This window comes from Vigna unguiculata, chromosome 5, assembly GCF_004118075.2.
Source record: "Vigna unguiculata cultivar IT97K-499-35 chromosome 5, ASM411807v1, whole genome shotgun sequence".
Classification (NCBI taxonomy): domain Eukaryota; kingdom Viridiplantae; phylum Streptophyta; class Magnoliopsida; order Fabales; family Fabaceae; genus Vigna; species Vigna unguiculata.
In genome coordinates this window covers 969,815-993,365 of record NC_040283.1, presented here as the reverse complement: position 1 = coordinate 993,365, position 23,551 = coordinate 969,815, and the positions used below count along the sequence as shown (strand labels likewise).

The 23,551-nt window shown below is 35.6% G+C and overlaps 2 protein-coding genes and 1 pseudogene across 2 annotated transcripts; all 3 read right to left on the bottom strand.

Moving 5' to 3' along the window:
* Positions 1-11,522: 11,522 nt before the first annotated feature.
* Positions 11,523-12,029, bottom strand: LOC114185899 (heat shock 70 kDa protein-like). The gene is given in 1 exon segment (XM_028073846.1): positions 11,523-12,029. A coding segment is annotated over 1 exon segment (507 nt).
* A 782-nt stretch (positions 12,030-12,811) lies between these two features.
* On the bottom strand, positions 12,812-15,450 carry LOC114185035 (annotated as a pseudogene).
* A 2,333-nt stretch (positions 15,451-17,783) lies between these two features.
* On the bottom strand, positions 17,784-20,678 carry LOC114185030 (probable mediator of RNA polymerase II transcription subunit 37c). The gene is made up of 2 exons (XM_028072517.1): positions 20,442-20,678; positions 17,784-20,324 (listed from the first exon to the last, which is right to left on the bottom strand). Exons 1-2 carry the CDS (start codon positions 20,656-20,658, stop codon positions 18,670-18,672), a joined length of 1,872 nt encoding a protein of 623 aa, XP_027928318.1. The 5' UTR covers positions 20,659-20,678; the 3' UTR covers positions 17,784-18,669.
* Between the last annotated feature and the right edge of the window lie 2,873 nt (positions 20,679-23,551).

Here is a 23,551-nt window from a genome sequence, read left to right as displayed (position 1 = left end):
GAGCTGGGGTGCGAGCTTTTAGTTGCGACGCCAGCGTCTGGAGAGGTATCCACCACTTCTATGTGCGTGGGGTGTCCTATGGAGGTGGCAGGCCGTAGGTTCAGGCTGAATCTCATATGCTTGCCGATGGAGGGTTTAGATGTGATTCTGGGCATGGATTGGTTGTCGAGTAACCATGTCGTCATTGATTGCGGGCAGCGCAAGATAGTGTTTCCTGATACGGTGGGGTTAGAACTTATCTCGTCTAATCAGGCGGTGAGGGAGATTGAGGCTGGAGCTACATGTTACATGATTGTGGCTCAGGCAGAGAAGATGAGCACGGCCGAGCAGATCAGCAGGATCCCGGTAGTGGATGAATATGCAGATGTATTTCCGGATGAGATTCCAGAACTACCGCCTAGCAGAGATGTAGATTTCTCCATTGATCTCATCCCTGGCGCTGGGCCAGTTTCTATGGCACCGTACAGAATGGCGCCTGCTGAGTTAGCTGAGTTAAAGAAACAAATTGAGGATCTGCTTGAGAAGAAGTTCATCCGACCGAGTGCATCACCGTGGGGAGCACCAGTTCTGTTAGTGAAAAAGAAAGATGGTAGCTCCCGGTTGTGTGTTGATTACCGGCAGCTGAATAAGTTAACGATAAAGAATAAGTACCCGTTGCCGAGGATTGATGATCTGTTGGATCAGCTGAGGGGAGCTGCGGTGTTCTCAAAAATAGACCTGAGATCGGGGTATCATCAGATCCTTGTCAGGCCGGAGGATGTCCAGAAGACAGCTTTTCGATCACGGTATGGTCACTACGAGTATGTAGTGATGCCATTTGGGGTGACCAATGCGCCAGCTATATTCATGGATTACATGAATAGGATTTTCAGGCCATACCTAGATCAGTTTGTAGTAGTCTTTATCGACGACATTCTGATCTACTCCGAAAGCAGGGAAGAACACGCAGAGCATCTGAGAGTAGTATTGGGGATTCTCAGAGAGCACCAGTTGTATGGGAAATTGTCGAAATGTGAATTCTGGTTGGAAGAGGTACAATTCCTGGGCCATGTGATCTCAGCCCAAGGAATAGCCGTTGATCCGGCAAAGATAGAGACTGTGGTGAAGTGGGAGAGGCCCCATACAGTTTCAGAGGTGCGGAGTTTTCTGGGTCTGGCAGGGTATTATCGACGGTTTGTGGAGGGTTTCTCCAAAATGGTGAGTCCTCTTACACAGCTTACGAGAAAGGACCAGCCTTTCTCGTGGACAGACGAGTGTGAAGCTTGCTTCGAGGATATGAAGAGAAGACTGACCACCGCACTGATATTGGCAATCCCTGACACGACTAAAACATTTGAGGTGTATTGTGATGCCTCGTATCAGGGGTTAGGCTGTGTGCTGATGCAGGATAAACGGCCTGTAGCTTATGCATCAAGACAATTGAAGGTGCATGAGAAGAATTACCCGACACACGACTTGGAGTTAGCGGCAGTCGTGTTTGCCCTCAAGACATGGAGGCATTACCTGTATGGAGCGCAGTTCCAGGTATTCAGCGATCATAAAAGCTTGAAATACTTGTTTGATCAGAAAGAGCTGAATATGAGACAGAGGCGTTGGATGGAATATTTAAAGGACTACGACTTTGAGCTATTGTACCACCCTGGTAAAGCTAACGTCGTAGCGGATGCCTTGAGTAGGAAGAGAATTCATGCATCAGCTATGATGATTAGAGAGTTGGAGCTGATAGAACAGTTGAGGGACATGAATCTGGGGTTGGATATGGGGCCTGGACAGATACGATGCAGCATGTTGAGGATCACGAATGAGTTCCTAGATGAGCTCCGAGTGGAACAGGGGAAGGATCAGGAACTGCAGCTGATAATTGGTGAGTTGGGCACTGAGAAGAGAAAGGATTTCCGAATGGGCAGAGACGGGATTCTACGGTTCAGGGAGAGAGTGTGTGTTCCAAACAGCGGGTTCTGAGGAAGATGCTCCTAGATGAGGGGCATAAGAGTCGCCTTAGCATACATCCGGGTATGACTAAGATGTACAAAGATTTGAAAGCCTCTTTCTGGTGGACGGGTATGAAAACGGATGTGGCTGATTACGTCGCTTCTTGCTTGGTATGTCAGAAAGCGAAGATAGAACACCAGCGACCGGGTGGTATGTTAGAATCTCTGGATATTCCACAGTGGAAATGGGACAACATTTCCATGGATTTCATCACTCACCTGCCGAGATCAGTGAGAGGACACGACTCAATCTGGATGATAGTAGACAGGTTGACGAAGTGTGCTCATTTTCTGCCGATTAACCAGAAGATGAATATGGATAGGCTGACAGATTTGTATGTGCGAGAGATTGTTAGATTACATGGAGTGCCAGCGAGTATTGTGTCAGATAGAGACCCGAGGTTCACATCGAGGTTCTGGCAGTCGTTGCAGAACGCTTTGGGTACTCAGCTGAGGATGAGCTCCGCCTATCATCCTCAGACAGATGGACAGTCTGAGCGGACTATACAGTCGTTGGAAGACCTGTTGAGGACATGTGTTTTAGACCATCTGGGTACATGGAGTGATGTGTTGCCATTGGTAGAATTCACGTATAATAACAGTTATCATACCAGTATTGGAATGGCTCCCTACGAGGCCCTGTATGGTAGGAGATGTAGGACGCCATTGTGTTGGCAACAGGATGGCGAGGCATTGGTTCTTGGGCCAGAGTTCTTACAGCAGACCACCGAGAAGGTGAGGGTGATTCAGGATCGGATGCGCGCGACTCAGAGCAGGCAGAAGTCGTACGCGGACAAGAGGAGGAGGCCGCTTGAGTTTGAGGCAGGGGAACACGTATTTCTCAGAGTTACCCCTACTGCAGGTATTGGCAGGGCACTTAAATCGAGGAAGCTGACACCTCGATTCATCGGACCATATCAGATCATGAGGAGGATTGGTCCTGCAGCGTACGAGATGGCATTGCCACCACACTTGGGAAACTTGCATAATGTTTTCCATGTGTCACAGTTGAGAAAATACATAGCCGATCCTACACATATTCTGGAGGATGACGATGTGCAGATACGGGAGGACTTAACCATTGGAGCCGGACCAGTGAGAATCTTGGATTCTCAAACGAAACAGCTCAGAGGGAAGGAAATCAAAACCGTGAAAGTCCTATGGGATGAGGCAACTCAAGAAATGACATGGGAGATGGACGATGTCATGAGGCGGTCCTATCCTCATCTCTTCACTGGTAAGTTCTCTTTTTCGAGGACGAAAAATTTAAAAAAGGGGGGAGTATTGTAAGACCCGTAGAATTTAATTAATTAAATAAATAATTAATTAATAAATACGGGAGGGGTAATAATTATGACATTAAATTATGATTGGTATGACGTGGAAAAGTGCTAGCTTATATGGTTGAGAGCACTTTGATTGTGCGAGAGGACTTGGGTTCGAGTCCTATGTATGCTAACTTTTGATGTTATGGTTTTATTAATTAAATCTATGAAAACAGGTTCTTCTATATTATGATAATTGAATTGTGATATCTAGCATGAAATATGAATTGGCATGATGGTTTGATATTGATTTGGCAATTGCATGGTTATGGGTTCAAGCCTTGGAGAGCTCACATTAATTTATATTTTTAGTATTTTGGATTTGACTTGAATATGAAAGGGTTGGGAAGAAACCCTAGTGGTAAGGCAGCCGAGAGGTGGCTGGAAAGGAGCCTTAATGGGTTGGTAAATGATAATAAACTCCATTCAATAAGAAATTTTCGTTTTAAAACATTAGCATAGTTTTAGGGCACCTTTAAAAGGATATAGTGAGGTAGAGAGAAGGGTTTTGCCAATCTGAAATTTGACTACAGAGAGAGAGCAAAGATTCTGGAATTGGTGAGGTTACAAAGCGATGCAAGGCTCTCGTTTGTTTTTCTGTTACTGTTTTATGTACGTATCACAGGTCTATGAATAAGGTTGTCTTGTTCTGGTTTTTCTGATTCGAACCATCTGTGATATGTATGCACTATTATTTCTTCATTTTTCTTTGCTTGCTGTACATGAGATATACTTAGGAGAATATCTATGTGAACACCTTTTGGGAATGAGGGTAGCCTCGTTCGCGATGATTGAGATGTAGGAAATCTGCATCGGTGAGGTTAACGTAATCACAGTACAATGATAGGTTCTTCTGTTGGAGATAACTCGGGTTGAGGGCGCATAGTTTTCTCTTCGTATGCCGAGTCACGAATTATGAGTTTCGTCAGGCTTGATTGTTACTTGCAACCGATTTGAGGGACGACCATAAGTTCGTTCCTCCTTTCTTCATTTCATTTCTCTGCAACCATGCGTTTATTTTTATTAAAGCCAAGGCCATATGAACCAAATCTTCTTTGTGTACTGGTGGGACCGTGGTATAGGGTAAGGTCATATATATAAAGTAAGAAAAGGAATGATTTTGGCATATGATAAAGTGCTTGGAATGGCAATTTAGGTTAGGGACCGTGGTATAGGGTAAGGTTTTAATATAAATTGAAACGGCGCAAGTCCAAAAAGCGAAACGCGTAAGAAGTCAGGATTCTGTTTTTAATAGGTATTGATTTTGTTATTAACCAACCACTTTTCTTTAAAAGGAAATTTCAGTATGAAAAGTTGTGCAGTAAATTGGTACGAATATTATAGAAAGATGGATTACTTGATTTTGGAGATCAACAACGATTGAGCAAACTGGAAGTTCCGAAAGCCTTGTGTTGGTACTAATAATGGTATAATAATAACAAGTGATGCAATGTAATAGAGTTAAACGTATAGAAATATTTTAATTGGCAAACACATGTGTTGGAGATAGCAATTACCAATGTTTGAGTTGGGGTCGGATTAAACTATGAATAGGTACGGGTTTTGTTTTAAGGGGGATGAAATAAATTGTAAAGTGGTGCAGGCAATAGCAACCGCGTTAGTGGGGTCTGGCATGAATTCTGCTTGACGGTGAAGGTGGATCCGCTAGGCGGTTACGATGGAATTTGTGGGTTCATTGACGGGAGGCGCCTAGTGGTGTGAATTATTCCGCCAGGCGATCTGGGAGCTGGCAGCGCTTGGCGGCACGTGTCCCCCGCCAGGCGATCTATACTGTTGCAGCGCAACTGGTAGCATCTGCTGGTGAGCCAGAGGTGTTAAAGGTCAGGTTGGGGGTTCGATTCCCACTGGCAACAACCCACCCAGTATGAATGGACGGAGAAGGGTGAGGGGTTGGGGTGCATTGGGCTGTAGTAACCTGACAGCCTCTGGGGCCCGAGGAGGGGTAGCCAGGGATGTTACAGAGGACATACTTAACAGGGAAGTAGAGGAGTACCAGGCTTACCTTGGTTAAGAACATACTCAATAGGGACGTAAAGGAGTATCAAGTCTACCTTGGTCGAGGACATACTCGACAGGGACGTATAAGAGTATAAGGTCTACATTGGCCGAAGACATCCTTGATAGGGACGTAGAGGAGTACCATGTCTACCTTGGTCAATTACATACTCGACAGGAACGTAGAGGAGTATCAAGTCTACCTTGGCTGAAGACATCCTCGACAGGGACGTAGAGGAGTTCTAGATCTACCTTGGTTGAGGACATATTGGACAAGGATGTAGAAAAGTATCAAGTCTACCTTGGCCGATGACATCCTCGATAGGGACTTGGAAAAAAATAAATAATGTAAACCTTGGTTTTCTACAGAGGTCTTGGAACATAGTCAACCCTAACTAGGAGGTTTCTTAGTAGGGACTTAAAAAAACCCTATAGAGAAGGCCTCTACAGAGATCTTAGAACATAGTCAACCTTAGTTAAGAGGTTTATTAGCAGGGACTAGCGAAACTCTGTAGAAAAGGTCTCTACCAAGGTCTTGGAACATAGTCAACCTTAGCTAAAAGGTTTCTTAGCAGTAACTTGTGAATCTATGTAGAGAAGAAGGTTTTTTCATAGCCCTTCGAACATGATCAACTTTAACTAAGAGGTTTCTTAGTAGGGACTTGCAAAAAGTGTTTTTGTTGACCTTTTGTGCACTCTCTCATAGTTTCGCCTCCTTTTTTAGTTTGCGCTTCATCGTAGCATTCCCAGCTTGTAGCTCTGCTATCTCTCTCTGTAATGCTAACATCATTGCCATTTGGCTAGTCTTTGTTGCTTGTGTCTCTTGTCCATTATTCGCCATGTTCCTAGTGGACACCATGTGTATTCAATCTGAATCGACCCCATGGTGGGCGCCAATGTTCCTACAGATACTAAGTGTATCCCAAGGGACAAGTCTTTTATTGAGGCTGAGATATCCTAGGTCCACACTGTAATCCACTCTTATATCTTCTTCTCAAGCCTCTAACCCCTTTTACCCTTGGTGGTCGAGATGTCTTCTTCCAATGTGAATATTACGTCCTTGGCGGCAGGGTGTCTGTGAAGACACACCAACGCTTAAGTTAGTTACTCTACAAGTATAAGTGAAAAACAATAAATGAGATCAGTCAATTACCTTATGAATAATGTTATTTATACTATCTGAATGGGCCCAAACTATTAGACCTAAATTATGTAGGATTAAAATTGCAAAACCTAAAAATAATAATTAATTATATCATTCATGTACATAAAATAAGAGCGAAAACAATAAATATATTAATATGGAAAAACTTAAAAAATTATTTAAAACCAATAAATATATTATTAGTAATAGAAGTGTTTTTTGAAATATATATATATATATATATATATATATATATATATATATATATATATAAAGGAAAAATGATATTATTAACCGAGTATTAAAAGAAATTCATATGCATGTTACTTATAAATATTATTGTGATGGAAAATTCAAGTTTAATAGCAAAGTATATATGGATACTATTAGGTAATCAATATTATAAGCGCACTACTTGATAAGTTAAAATATAAACTTTTATTCAAAAACATAAAAATATATTATCTTATATATCTTTTTTAATAAGCTACACCGTATGAATTCAAATAAAAGCATTTTTTTTTATATATATACTTTCTAAGCAATAATATGGTTCAAAGACAATGTAGAATTTAATGATTTAAGATTTTAATTTTTAAACTTTCATATTAAGATACATTTAAATTAATTACATAACTTCTAAAAATTAATTTCATTTCCTCATAACTTCTACAAAAGAATGTGAGAGAATATTTTTCTTGTGTTGCATCCTTCGTAGGACTCCTTACAATGTGCAAGACACTCTGACTGTCATAATATACAACGAGCTCTTGATGCTTGTGCTCGAGTTCCTCCATCAACCTTTGAATCCAAATAGCTTCCTTGCAAGCTTCAGTATGTGCCATGTACTCAACTTCTATTGTAGACAGAGCTATAACATTATGTAAATTGGATAACCAACTTGTTGCACCTCTTGCAAGTGTAAATACATAGCCAATAATAGATCTCCTTTTATCAATATCACCTGCAAAATCTAAATTGACATAACTCTTGACAACTAATTATAATCCTCTGCAAGAAATGCAACATTTGAGGTTTCCTTGATGTATTTAAGGATTCTCTTGACAATACTTCAATGCTTTCCACTCGGATTTGCCATGAACCTACTAACCACTTTCACTGCTTGTGCAATGCCTAGTCTTGTACAAATCATTGCATACATAAGGTTACCCACTACCGATGCATACGATACTCGAGACATCTCCATCCTTTTTACTTCACTGCTAGGACTCATACTTAAGGATGAAATACAATTGATAGGAAATGGGGTAGAAATGTGATAAGACAAAAAATATCTTGGAGATGTGAATGAATTTCATGACAAGCCAAACAATCAGAAGAAAAAATAAAATAAAAAATGTATACCATATTGTGAATATTTTATAAATTTAAGCGGGGAAGAGGATATAGCGGGGATGTGTATTATGGTGGTTATGAGGACGGGAACGAGGCAAATATGTACATCCCCATCCCCATCCTCATACCCATATGAAAAAGTTTGATATTCCCTATATCCATACCCTGTCAATCGGGCAATAGCCACGTGGGCAAATTTATTTGCCATCCATAACAATGAAGCATTTGAACCACTAACAACCTTTTGAAAAGTTGAAGGTTCTCCATCTTCACTTAAAAGCCAATACACATCATGGTTCGTCATATATAACGTATTGTGAGTGTTGAGATGGTTTAACCTTCTCCAGTATCGATTATTGGAGTCCTCCGTTACCAACCTCATTCAGCTCTTGTTCTTCATATTCTTGTTCTGACTCAACATAATCATTTGAAGGTTTCTTCTCCTTTATTTGTACCATGATAATTTCCTTTGTAAAGTTGTCATTTGTCTGCTTAATTTGTAGTTCATTTTCTATAAAGGTTGCACCCCTACTAACAACAACCTTGTGGGCAGTAGGACCCCATAGGCGATACCCTTTCACGTTGTTAGCACAACCCAAGAATATACATTTCTTGGATTTTGAATCCAACTTCGTTCTTTCTTGGGAGTTGTACACCACATGCACATGAAAACTCAATACATGTAAGGAAGAAAAATGAACCAGTTTACCATTCCACACCTCTTGTTGATTGCTTTAAGCTCCTTTAGACAGTCTTCTATAACAACTATATCTTTCATCTTGTTCACACCATCAAACATATCAATGGCTCTTAAAATCGTAGAGTTGATGTTTTTCTTTTCTTTCAATCTCAACTTTGAGTTGATATTCTCTTCGTTCAAAGCCTTTTTGACATTGTAAACATGACTATATATCATCTCGCAGACATTTTTTAACCTACTTAAAACTCGTAGATTCCCACTTATGTCCTCTTTATTTTTCCTTTTCATCTACTCCACAACATAGTTGACCATTTCGTTATCAATGCCCTCCCCACCAAGGTGAGTGTTTCCCATAGAATTGATATCAAGCACTACAGTGACTCTAGAAATTGTAGAATTGATATCTTCCTTTCCTTTCAAGCTCAATCTTGAAATGGTATCCTCTTCTTTTAAAGTTTTTTTGATCTTGTAAACATGATAATCCAAATCATTCTATGCATTGACTTTCTTAAGAAACTTCTCATGTCCTCTTTCTTATGTCTCTTTATTTTTCCTTTTCATCCACTCCACAACATAGTTCACCATTGTGTTATCAATGTCTTCCCCACTAAAGTGAGTTTTTCTCATAGTAGCTTTAACTTGAAAAACCTTGTTCTCAATAGTCAGAAGAGACACGTCGAATGTACCACCACCAAAGTCAAAAAAAAAAATTCATTTTTCAACACAATCATTTATTCCATTAAGATCATATGCAATTGTTACAACGGTAGGTTCATTGATTATACGAATAACATTGAGGTTGATAATAGAATCAACAGCTTTGCGCTGAGAATCATTGAAATAGATAGGTACAATTATCACTACAATGTGGTACATCTTTGAGAGGACCATGAATGATGCTTTTTCCGCAAAAAGCTTCTTCTCTTGATCCTTTTACTTGATAGAAATTATAGATTTTTCATTCATACCGCCAACAACCTTAAATGAAAGAACCTGTCTATGGTCTCCATACACTTTTAAAAAACTTCATATTTATTTCATCAAATTTCACTCAGGTTATAAAAGAACACAAATCAAATCCTTAAAATAAACTATTTACCCTAATGCTTGTAGTAACGACATGTTACAGTGTATTTTTTTCTCTCTCGCAGACATTTTTTAACCTACTTAAAACTTGTAGATTCCCACTTATGTTCTCTTTATTTTTCCTTTTCATCTACTCCACAACATAGTTGACCATTTCGTTATCAATGCCCTCCCCACCAAGGTGAGTGTTTCCCATAGAATTGATATCAAGCACTACAGTGTCTCTAGAAATTGTAAAATTGATATCTTCCTTTTCTTTCAAGCACAATCTTGAAATGATATCCTCTTCTTTTAAAGTCTTTTTGATCTTGTAAACACGATAATCCAAATCATTCCATGCATCGACTTTCTTAAGAAACTTCTCATGTCATCTTTCTTATGTCCTCTTTATTTTTCCTTTTCATCTACTCCGTAACATAGTTCACCATTGTGTTGTCAATGTCTTCCCCACTAAAGTGAGTTTTTCCCGTAGTAGCTTTAACTTGAAAAACCTTGTTCTCAATAGTGAGAAGAGACACGTCGAATGTACCACCACCAAAGTCAAAAAAAAAATATTTCATTTTTCAACACCATCATTTATCCCATTAAGATCATATGCAATTGTTACAACGGTAGATTCATTGATTATACGAATAACATTGAGGTTGATAATAGAATCAACATCCATGGTGGCTTTGCGCTGAGAATCATTGAAATAGATAGGTACAATTATCACTACAATGTGGTACATCTTTGAGAGGACCATGAATGATGTTTTTTCCGCAAAAAGCTTCTTCTCTTGATCCTTTTACTTGATAGAAATCATAGATTTTTCATTCATACCGCCAACAACCTTAAATGAAAGAACCTGTCTATTGTCTCTATACACTCTTAAAAAACTTCATATTTATTTCATCAAATTTCACTCAGGTTATAAAAGAACACAAATCAAATCCTATTTACCCTAATGCTTGTAGTAACGACATGTTACAGTGTATTTTTTCTCTCTCGCAGACATTTTTTAACCTACTTAAAACTCGTAGATTCCCACTTATGTCCTCTTTATTTTTCCTTTTCATCTACTCCACAACATAGTTGACCATTTCGTTATCAATGCCCTCCCCACCAAGGTGAGTGTTTCCCATAGAATTGATATCAAGCACTACAGTGTCTCTAGAAATTGTAAAATTGATATCTTCCTTTTCTTTCAAGCACAATCTTGAAATGATATCCTCTTCTTTTAAAGTCTTTTTGATCTTGTAAACACGATAATCCAAATCATTCCATGCATCGACTTTCTTAAGAAACTTCTCATGTCCTCTTTCATATGTCCTCTTTATTTTTCCTTTTCATCTACTCCGTAACATAATTCACCATTGTGTTGTCAATGTCTTCCCCACTAAAGTGAGTTTTTCCCGTAGTAACTTTCACTTGAAAAACCTTGTTCTCAATAGTGAAAAGAGACACGTCAAATGTACCACCACCAAAGTCAAAAATAAAATTTCATTTTCCAACACAATCATTTATCCCATTAAGATCATATGCAATTGTTGCAACGGTAGGTTCATTGATTATACAAATAACATTGAGGTTAATAATAGAATCAACATCCATGGTGGCTTTGCGCTGAGAATCATTGAAATAGATAGGTACAATTATCACTACAATGTGGTACATCTTTGAGAGGACCATGAATGATGCTTTTTCCGCACAAAGCTTCTTCTCTTGATCATTTTACTTGATAGAAATCATAGATTTTTCATTCATACCGCCAACAACCTTAAATGAAAGAACTTGTTTACGGTCTCCGTACACTCTTTAAAAAACTCAATATTGATTTCTTCAAATTTCACTCAGGTTATAAAAGAACACAAATCAAATCCTTTAAATAAACAACTTACCTTAATTCTTGTAGTAACGGCATGTTACAATGAATTTTTTGCTTTCTCGCAGACATTTTTTAACCTACTTAAAGCTAGTAGATTCCCATTTATACCCTATTTACTTTTCCTTTTCATCTACTCCACAACATAGTTCACCATTATATTATCAATGTCCTCCCCACCAAGGTGAGTGTTTCCCATAGTCGATTTAACTCGAAAGACCTTGTTCTCAATAGTGAGAAGAGACACGTCGAATGTACCACCACCAAAGTGAAGAAAAATATTTTGCTTTCCAATATAATCATTTATCTCATTAAGACCATATACAATTGTTGCAACGACAGGTTCATTGATTATACGAATAACATTCAGGTTGATAATATAATCAATATCCATGGTGGCTTTGCGCTGAGAATCATTGAAATAGACAGGTACAATTATCACTACAATGTTGTACATCTTTGAGAGGACCATGGATGATACTTCTTTCACACAAAGCTTTTTCTCCTGATCCTTGTACTTGACAAAAATCATAGGTTTGTCATTCATACCGCCAAGAACCTTAAATGAAAGAACTTGTCTACGGTCTCCATACACGCTATAAAAAATCCACAAGGAGATAAGAAAAAATGAGGTCACTGTCTAAGGTGATTGTGCGAGGATTGCTATGAAGGCATATAATCTCTACTACAAAACAACTACCAAAGTCTTTGGCAGAATATGTCGAGGGAAGGCTAATAAAATGTGCTTTGTTGAGTGATGAGTGCATAATTTTACAAACTCTTTTAGGCTTAGATTTTAAATATTTAATTGAGTTTTGTGCTTAAAAGATTGAATTAATTAAGGTTTGTGATATTTAGGCTTATTGAGTTTGTGAGATAAAAAGTGTTTTTTAGTTATATAATTTTTTTTAGATATTTTAATGTTTGTTTATGCAGCTGAAGCTAAATTTGGTTCATTAATGATGTAAAAATAGATTGTTCAAAGTAACAAATAAGGCTAAAATCAATCAATTTTGGAAAGAAATATACCAGGAGCTAAATGCATCCCTATTTTTTATTTAAATACCCCCTTTCAAGAATAGCCCACATAGAAGCTACTTATACACCCCCTTATTTGTCAATTTTTACCTCTCTTACAACTCACAAAATTAGATCCAATCAAATATTGCCACGTACTTCTTATCGGGATAGTGGTATTCCTAGGAATGACAACACTCATGATATCCCCTACGTAACTCCTACCAAGTGAAAGTACCAAAGTGAGAGTGGAGTAATATCATTCAATACCAAATCTGGAACATTCTCGATGTCTTCACTCAATAAAGCAGCCTACACAGCTGCACCATATGCAACTGCCTCATCCGGATTTATGCTTTTGCAAAGATCTTGTCCATTGAAGAATTCCTGAAGGAAAAGTTTCTCTTTGGGGATCCTAGAAGAACCACCAACAAGGATAACATCATGTACATTTCTTTTATTCATCATAGCATTCATAAGACACCAATCTGCTATCTTCATACACTCTTCAAACTGTATTGATTTCTTCAAATTTTGCTCGAGTTATTGAAGAACAAAAATCAATACCTTGAAATAAATCATGTACATCGATGGTTGTAGTGAGGGCATATTAAAGTATCCTTTTGACTCTCCCAGATGCACTTTTCAACCTCCTTTCTTGTGGATCTCCATGTATGTTCACTTTTCGATTGAAGAATTCTTGAAGGAACGGTTTCACTTTGGGGATCCTAGAAGAACCACCAACAAGGACAACATCATGCACATTGCTTTTATCCATCTTAGCATCCATAAGACACCAATCTACTGTCTTCATACACTCTTCAAATAAGTCTGTATTGATTTCTTCAAATTTTGCTCGAGTTATTGAAGAACAAAAATCAATACCTTGAAATAAACCATGTACATCGATGGATCTCCAATCTGCTATGTTCACTTTTCGATTGAAGCTTGAAGGAACGGTTTCACTTTGGGGATCCTAGAAGAACCACCAACAAGGACAACATCATGCACATTGCTTTTATCCATCTTAACATCCATAAGACACCAATCTACTGTCTTCATACACTCTTCAAACAGGTTTGTATTGATTTCTTCAAATTTTGCTCGAGTTATTGAAGAACAAAAATCAATACCTTAAAATAAACCATGTACATCGATGGTTGTAGTGAGGGCATATTAGAGTATCCTTTTGACTCTCCCAGAAGCATTTTTCAACCTCCTTTCTCGTGGATCTCCACGTATGTTCACTTTATTTTTTCTTTCGATTTCCTCCACAAAGTAGTTCATTAGTCTGTTATCAATATCCTCTCCACCAAGATGAGCGTTCCCTGTAGTGGCTCTAACTTGGAAAACTTTGTTGTTATCCATAGTGAGGAGAGAAACATCAAATGTACCACCACCAAAATCAAAAATAAAAACATTCCGCTTACCAGTATAATCATTTCCCTTATCAAGACCATATGCAATTGTTGTAGTTGCTCATTGATTATTTGAATAACATTGAGACCAATAATAGTACCAGCATCCTCAGTGGCTTTACTTTACGTTGAGAATAATTGAAATATGCAGGTATAGTCACAACTGCATTTTTCACCGGCTTTTCCAAGTATGACTCTACAATATCTCGCATTTTTTAGAGCACCATGGATGATACTTCTTCTGCATAGAGATTCTTCTCCTTACCCTTATATTTGACAGAAATCATAGGTCTATCGTTAATCCAACCAACAACCTTAAATGGCCACAACATTTTATCTTTTTGAACAAGTGGATCACTGTATTTCCTACCAATCAACCTTTTAGCGTCTGTGTAAGAGTTACAAAAAGTATTTTAGTAGTGTATTTTTCCTAAACAAAAATCATAATAAGGAAAACACAGTCATTTAAGAATAAAAATATACCAAATATGGTATTTTCTGGATTGGTAGCAGCCTAATAGATTGCCGCATCTCCTATCAGCCTTTCATTATTCGAGAAAGCAAAACAGGAAGTAGGGATGTCAACGGGGCGGGTAGGGTACGGGTAGTAGCTCCCCCGTACCCTACCCGCTGGATAAATATTTGTCCCGTACCCGTACCCATATCCGTCGGGTATCCGTTATGCGGGTACCCGTCTATTTTTTTCATATCCGCGGGTATCCACGGGTATCCGCGGGTATTTTAAAAAATAAATATTTAACCATAATTAGTGCTTAGATCAACAAGTCTCCTTTCTCCGATTGATTCTTGAAAAACAAACAAATAAAAAATCACTACCAATTTATATTGTAGTTTATTTTTGAATAAAATATTAAAGAAATTACTAACTTCATCAATGTCCACCTCTTGCAACATTGTATAAAGTTCCATGTTGTCCAATTTTAATCTAGAAGAGCCTTAAAACATAAGAAGTTCAGTAAAAATTTCTTACAATCACTTAATTAAAATATCTAAGTAAAAGTGTTAATTCTATTACCTTCCATGTTGGTCCATAACCAGTCTTAGAGACACATCAATACCTCCACAGTATATGGAAGTAATTTACTCATTTGTGGGGTAAGAATCTGACCACCATAATGTTGTTTACTAATATATATATATATATATATATATATATATATATATATATATATATATATATAAAAGGTAAAGTTTAGCGAGTACGGGTATCCACGGGTACGGATACTATGATATCCGTACCCGCCCCGTTAACATGCGGGTATCAAAAATACCCATACCCGCGGGTAGCGGGTATCCATTTTTAATATCCATTTCCTACCCGTTGCGGGTTTTATCCGCGGATACCCGCGGGTATGGATTTTTTTGACATCCCTAACAGGAAGGAGTGATATTGTTGCCTTGGTCATTATGGATGATCTTCACCCTATTATGTTGTTGCTGCCATACTGCAACGCAGGAGTTTGTTGTGCCAAGATCGATTCCTATTATCAATCCCTTACTGTGTTTGGCCATTATCTTTTATGTGGATTACACTAGAAAAAAATTGAAATTATCGACGACATTTTACTGACGGATATATTTTTGTCGATAAATTTGAATTACAAACAGAGTTTACTGACGGATTCTGAAATTTTCATTACTGACGAAAAAATCCATCGGTAACACAAATTTCATTTATCGACAAAAAAAATTCGTCTGTAATTTAAATTTTTTTACCGACAAATTTTTCCATTAGTAAAAGAAGCGAGAAATTTTTCGCCCAAATTTGAATTACTGACGAATTTTTTCGTTGATAAATTCGTCGGTACTTACATAACTCAATATTTGTCGGTAAAATCCGTTGATAATTTAATTTTTTTATCGAGAAATTTACCGACGGATTTATCTGTCGGTAAAAGGAGTGGAAATTTTCCCGCCCAAAGCTCACCTTATAAGAAGACGAGAATAAGAAGAAAAAAAAGAAAAAAAAAAAGCAAAAGAAGAAGAAGAGAAGAAAAAGAAAAAGAAGGAGAAAGTGAAGAAGTAGAAGAAGGAGAAAGAGAAGACGAAGTAGAAGAAGGAGAAGAAGAAGAAGGAGGAGGAGAAGAAGAAGAAGAGGAAGAAGGAGAAGATGAAGGAGAAGAAGAAAAAAGAGGAAGAAGAAAACGGTGACAGCGGTGGTAGTGGCAGCGACGATGAAGAAGAAAATGAAAAAAAATTAAAAGAGGGAGGAGGAAGAAGATGAACAATGCAACAAATTTATCGACGAAATTTTTGGTAATTACTGTTTTTTGGTCGGTAATTACCAACGAATTTTTTTGGTCGGTAATTACTTTTGGTCGGTAATTACCGATGGATTTTTTTCGTTAGTAATTACTGACAAATTTATAGACGAATTTTTCTGTTAGTAAATCCGTCAATAATTGAAATTTTTTACCGATGATTTTTCCGTCGGTAAAAGAAGAAGGAGAAAGAGAAGAAGTATAAGAAAGAGAAGGAGAAGAAGAAGGAGGAGAAGAGAAGAAAAAAAGGAGGAAGAAGGAGAAGAGGAGGAAGAAGGAGAAGAAGAAGAAGAAGAAAAAAGAGGAAGGAGAAGAAGACGGCAGCGGCGGTGGCAGTGGCGGTGACGACGAAGAAGAAAACGAAAAAAAAAATTAAAAGAGGGAGGAGGAAGAAGATGAACAGTGTAATAAATTTACCGAAGGATTTTTTGGTAATTACCGACGGATTTTTTGATCGATAATTACCGAGAAATTTTACTGACGGATTTTTTTATCGGTATTTACCGACGGATTTTTCCATCGGTAATTACTGACAAATTTACCGACGGATTTTCGTCGATAATTACCGACGAAACATGATTTTTGTTGGTAAAATTTTACTGACAAACATTTTACTAACAATTTTTTACCGTCAATAATCTGTCTATAGTGTTGATTTAGCGACAGATTTTGATCATTACCGACAAATTTTGACCGTCGGTAATATCAGTTTTTCTTATAGTGTTAAGATAGTGAGATAGGAAAAAACATGAGATGTATGGATTGATATGAAGGGTTGATATTTATAGTTAATAATGGTATGAAAATGACCTGAAGCAGTTGATTGCATCAAGAGATCTGCAACTGAGTTGTTCCCATCAACAGTTTGTTTGAAAATTAAAAACCGATTTTTACTATAGGATATTAACTTTTTTAATTATTTTTTTAACAATATATTTAAGTACGTTTCATTCTAAGATTATTATTCTAAGATACTTAAATACGTTTTAACATATATATTCTTTAATTAATTAAAGATGCTAGAGGTGAACGTATTTAAATCATATTTTAAAACGTATATTTTCCTTCTAGAAGAAAACACTAATAAATTAGTTGTAATATGTATAGTGGTTGGTACTTAAATTTACATAATATAATTTAAAAACTAATCTCGTTAGTTATGTTTCAACTAATAATAATTAAGAGATATGCAAATAATAATAAAAAATCTTAGGTAATATAATGCCATCAAACTTGAAAATCTTATGTATATATTCAAAATGTGTGTATTTTCACAAATAAATCAAGTGATTATCATTACGCATGTTTATTTCAATAAATTTTATATTCAAACCTATTTTATTAAAAATGTATAAGTTGGACAAGGTCTTATTAACTCGTCAAGTTATGCATGTTTTTAATAATAATATTAAAAAAAATCCAGAGGCGATGTCGTTTTGATGACAAAATGTAGAATGCCTAGTCAGAAGAACAAAGAGGAGATTTGGGACGTGAATTGAGATGTTTTCCGGCTCTTAGGAAACACAAGTACAAACCGTCGTATTTTATTCTCACTTTGTCAAATTTGCTCTTATTTTGGTATCATACTTTCTTACTTCCATAACATATTCTTTTGCACCATCTCATTTATGAAATTTATAACTTGGTTTCTAGTATTATATAAATCTACCTTCAAAAGCTGTGTTCACAACATGTTTGTTACAATGTCTGAACCACAATATATGCTTATGCTGCCTCCTAGAATCCTAGCACACTTGTTCTTGAAGTTGACATTAGAACCCATTGTCCAACCACTCCAGCTCATAAATGAGCAGAGATTGGTGATGAAAGAGAAAGATGTGTGCAGTTTGAATAATTACACTAAGTTAAGGATCACTTGCAAACATTAGAAAACTAGTAGGAACAAACTATTCAAACTAGAGAGTGCATGTTGAGATCAATTTTGCTGCAGCATAATTTTAAACTTAAATAGATCAAGCATAACAATGTTACATTTAAGGAAGAACAGTATTCAGTAGCTTCAGCTTTTGCGGCACTAAGAAATCTAAGATGAATAGCATGTTATATTGTGTAGAAATTAATTGGTGCCTCTAAATCAAACATTATTCTCATGTAGCATATCTTTCTACTGTTTTGTCCTGAGCCCATCCATTATACAAATAGGAAAACACAACAAAGTGATCATACTTCATATTTTCGTTAAACTTCTCTCACTTCTTGATCATTATCTTGTAATGTATATGTTTAATTCCATGGTAATCCTATAACAAGGAACATAGGCTAAAACACGTTTCCTCTAGATCTGCAATCTTCAATGGCTAGAAGTTGTAGTTTCAAATTTGCAGAACATATGCTTCATAGAATAGAGAAGAAAGATATACGAGGTCATTGATTCAGAACCTTTACCTTGAACTAATGACGAATAATATGGCCATTTCCTCCGCAGACTTGTCAACCAAGAAATGTAAACTTAAACATTGTTCAGATAATAACAATTAGAAGCAAGTTTGTATTCATCTAAACGATTATCCTCATTCAGATTATCCTCAATCAACTCTATTCCATGCTGTTGGTTATCTTCATCAAGCAACTTTGCAGCATTCTTAACTGCATAGTTGATTTTCTCCCTATCTTGTGCACAAAGTTTTGAACTGATATTTCTGTTCTTCAATGCATTCTTCATCTTGTAAACGAAGTCATCCAAAGCATTTTTTGCATTGGCCTTCTTCATGAATTTTCTATCTTCAGCTTGGTAATTTTCAGCTTCCTGAATCATTCTTTTAATTTCTCCTGCTGAAAGTCTGTTTTGATCATTAGTTATGGTAATCTCATTCTTATAACCTGCGCTTGGATCCTCAGCAGAAACAGACAGGGTGCCATTTGCATCTATGGTAAAGCAAACATCCAAAGGATGGCCACGAGGAGCAGGAGACAACCCAGAAAGAGTGAAGAAACCTAACAAATTGTTGTCACTTGCACCGGTTCTCTCACCTTCATAAACCTCAATGTACGCAGAGAATTGGTTATCTTCTGCTGTATGATATATTTGGGTCTTCTTAACTGGAATAACAGTATTCCTAGGAATAACAACACTCGTGAGATCTCCCTTTGTTGATATACCAAGAGACAGCGGGGTAACATCCAACAAAACCAAATTCGGAACATTCTTGATACCTTCACTCAACATAGCACCCTGAACTGCGGCTCCATAAGCAACAGCCTCATCAGGGTTGATGCTCTTACACAAATCCTTCCCTTCGAAGAAGTCCTGTAACAGCTGTTGTATTTTAGGAATCCTAGAAGAACCTCCAACGACAACAACATCATGCACACTTCTTTTGTTCATTTTAGCATCCGTAAAACATTTCTGTACAGTATTCAGACATTCCTCAAAAAGATCCATGTTGAGTTCCTCAAACTTTGCTCGGTTGATCGAAGAGCAGAAATCAATGCCTTCAAATAAAGAATCAACCTCAATGTAAGCAGTAACTGCAAACGAGAGTGTCCTTTTTGCCTTGTCGCAGGCCGTTCTCAGCCTTCTTAAAGCTCTAGGGTTACCACTAATGTCCACCTTCTTCTTTCTCTTGAACTCATTTACAAAGTACTTCACCATTCTGTTGTTGAAGTCCTCTCCCCCAAGGTGAGTATTTCCTGCAGTAGCCTTCACACAGAAGACCTTATCTTTAATTGTAAGGAGAGAAACGTCAAAAGTACCACCACCAAGGTCGAAGATGAATATGTTTCGCTCTCCAACGCAATCAGTTCTCTTGTCAAGCCCATATGCAATAGCCGCTGCAGTAGGCTCATTGATTATCCGAATAACATTAAGGCCAGCAATGGTTCCAGCATCTACAGTAGCTTTTCGTTGAGAGTCGTTGAAATAAGCAGGTACAGTGACAACAGCGTTCTTCACATGCGTTTCTAAATATGCCTCAGCAATCTCCCGCATCTTCATGAGGATCATGGATGATATCTCCTCAGCTGAGAGGTGCTTCTTCTTGTCCTTGTGCTCAACCACAATCAAGGGTTTGTCATCATCATCAGCAATGACCTTGAATGGCCACAACATTTTATCACTTTGAGTAATGGGATCGCTATATTTCCTTCCGATTAACCTCTTGGCATCTGCAACATTCATAAGATGTTGAGGTTCATTTTGCGTTTCAAAGTACAGAGAGAAGAAATCATGAAAAAACAAATTAAAAAAAATAGAAGCATTAGTATTTTGGAGTTGAAATGTACCAAAAACAGTGTTTTCTGGGTTGGTTGCAGCCTGATTCTTAGCAGCTTCACCAATCAACCTCTGATCATATGTGAAAGCAACAAAAAAAGGTGTAGTTCTGTTCCCTTGGTCGTTGTGAATTATTTCTACTCTATTGTGTTGCTCCTGCCACACTGCAACACACGAGTAGGATGTACCAAGGTCGATTCCTATGGCGATTCCCTTATCTTTGGCCATTCTCTTTCAGGTGAAGGATGATTGGTATCAACAAAATAGTATTCAGGCTTTGAAAGATTGCAGGTTTTGGAGAGCGAATTATTTAATACTATTAGGCACAAAGTATGTATCTTGATTGCGTAAAGAAATTTATATCTGTCATCGGAAATCAGTACCGTTTATTCCCTCAACTCAAACGACTCTTGGTATCTGACGTAACACTTCTGAATGGAACTTGGAAAACCAAAAGATTAAGAGCATCCTCATTACTTTCTTTGATGAAGCAACTTTGATTACATCACATGGAAAATATAACTGTCAGTAACTTTAACTTCAAACGGTAACATTTCAATTTCTAGTGATAAATAAGACTCTGTAATTCTAGGGATATTGATTATTTGAAATAATATGTAATAACTTCTCAATCATTCTACAATATAACATATTTTATTATACTTGTTCCTATCTCACGCGTAAAAAAATTGATTTCTAAAATATTGTTGCTTTAGGTGAGCATATATGAAGGTAATTAAACAACTTTTCAAAATAAAGATTTATTACAGAAAATGACTTGAGCAACTTCCCTTATTGCTTAAAATCTTTTGTAAGATATTGATAGTTGTGGTTTTAACCATTTGTATTACACCACTCTAGGTTTTTTCTATTTTTATAATTGAAAAGAATTTTTATTTTTGAGATTTTAATTTATATTTTATTATTATAATTAAATGAAACAATTTTAATAGTTTATTGAAAGTGTTACATAAAATAGAAAGAATTAAGTTAAGAGACGAGAAAGTTCATTAATCCAATAAACTTCTTATAAATGAAGAAATAAATAGAGAAGTTAAGTAACTTTTGAAGTAAAAAGTCTTTGATATACATATAAAATTGTTCACCAGTGAAAGCATGAGTTATTTTTATCAGTCCGGTGAAAACATGAGTGATTTTTTTTTCTTAGAAAAGAACGTTTAGTGTATGTAGAAAAGTTTAATCATGTCGTACTTGTTGAACGGGGAATTAATTAACATTAAAGAATATTTTTAAACCTGAAAATAACATTTAATTAAAATTAATATTAAAAATATGTTAATTATTGTTAAGACAGTATAATTTACGTTCAATTGCAATTTTAATTCAGATTTGAATAAATAAATAAGTTTATGGTATTTGGATTTACCAGGATAAGGATTGGAGGTGGCTTTGTAATAAAACTTAAAACTTCCACACATATTTTTTTTATCTTTATTTTACAACTTATTTTTATTGTATCTTTTATTATTATCATCTATGTATTTTATCATTTTTTTCTTTATCTTTTGTTTTATCTGTATTTTTTACAATTTCATTTTATTCCTTTTCAAAATAAATATTTAATTTTTTAATAAATTAAACTAGTAAATAAATTTTCTCCAACACGAGAATAATATTAATTATTTTGTAACTCCGTAACTTAAAAACTCATTTTACATTTAGTGTATGTATTGTAAAACCTAAACATAATAAATTCTCTCGCGAATATGTATGTGTATATAAAAAATGCACAGGAAATAATATATCTTTGATGAAAAATTTAATTTTAGTATCAAAGCATAGAAATATTATTATTTACAGGTAGTAATATTAGGTATAAATATGTTTCTAGTTCTTAAATTTTGATTTAAAATTGAAATTTATCCCTTTTGTTTATGTGTCGAATGTGTTTCACAGGGGTCGAATGTATTTCAATTATTATTGGAATTATTTATACAATCTCAGTTCAATATCTATTATGAGACGTCTCATTCAACATCTAACAAAAGATTAATGTAATTAGATTAAAATGACTATATTAATCTAACAAAAAATTAATGTAATTAGATTAAAATGACTATATTAATTTATTTTCAAATTTTAAAGATCAAAATGTATCAAAATTTTAAACAAAAACGAATCTCAATTTTAGATTATGTTTCAAAGACTAAAAGCATAATTAACGCATAATATTATGTAAAAACTGTGTAATCAGAGCATTGTTTAAGAAATTTATATATATATAAAATAAATTTGTTGATCCACGAAAACTCATAATTACATCATAATTGTTGTTATCTAATACACTTTTTAATTTACATTTATTTATTTTTCTGAAAGAACACCAATGAAATACTGAAAAACTACGTAGGTGCAGAAAAAATGTTGAGGGTGCAGGGAGAAACCTCCATTCCTTTTTATACGTTAAAGAGATAGTGTATTACATAACTTTCACATTAACATAATTGGTATAAATAAATTCTGTTTTACCTGCACTACTAGTATTTGTATCCGTTGCAGATATTTATTATATTTGGTAATAATAATAAATTTTAAAGTATATACAATCTTAATTAATTATATTTAAATTGGAATAATAGTAATAATAATATTTAAGATTATATATATATATATATATATATATATATATATATATATATATAAATTATTATTGAATGCTTTTTGTACATGATATGATATATAAAATATGTTGATTTTTAAACATTGTGAATAAATAAATTATTTGGATATAATCATTATATTATTAGTTGTAAAAGATAATGGTTCATTATTTTGTAATGAAAATGTATTGTCCATATATTTTCCTAATAAAATGTACTATATGTACAATTGTTTCAAACACGTAATCATTGAACCAACCAAAGAAAATAATTTAAATCTAAAGCAATGGTCAATAATCTCATATTATGAAAATAATTAATCACATATTATACTTTAATTGATATCTTCTAATTCTATCTTAATAAACAAGGAAAAAAATAAACTTTTTAAATTACAATTGAATAGATTATACACTTTTAAGGTTTTGATTGAGATTTATAATTTAGTATCCCTCATTTATGCATTAATTTTAGAAACAATTACATTTACTTGAAATTGA

Coding starts and splice junctions, on each gene's coding strand:
- LOC114185030 (XM_028072517.1), bottom strand. CDS start 20,658: ATGGCCAAAGATAAGGGAATCGCCATAGGAATCGACCTTGGTACATCC. Junction 20,325..20,441: donor CCCAGAAAACACTGTTTTTG/GTACATTTCAAC, acceptor TGAATGTTGCAG/ATGCCAAGAGGTTAATCGGA.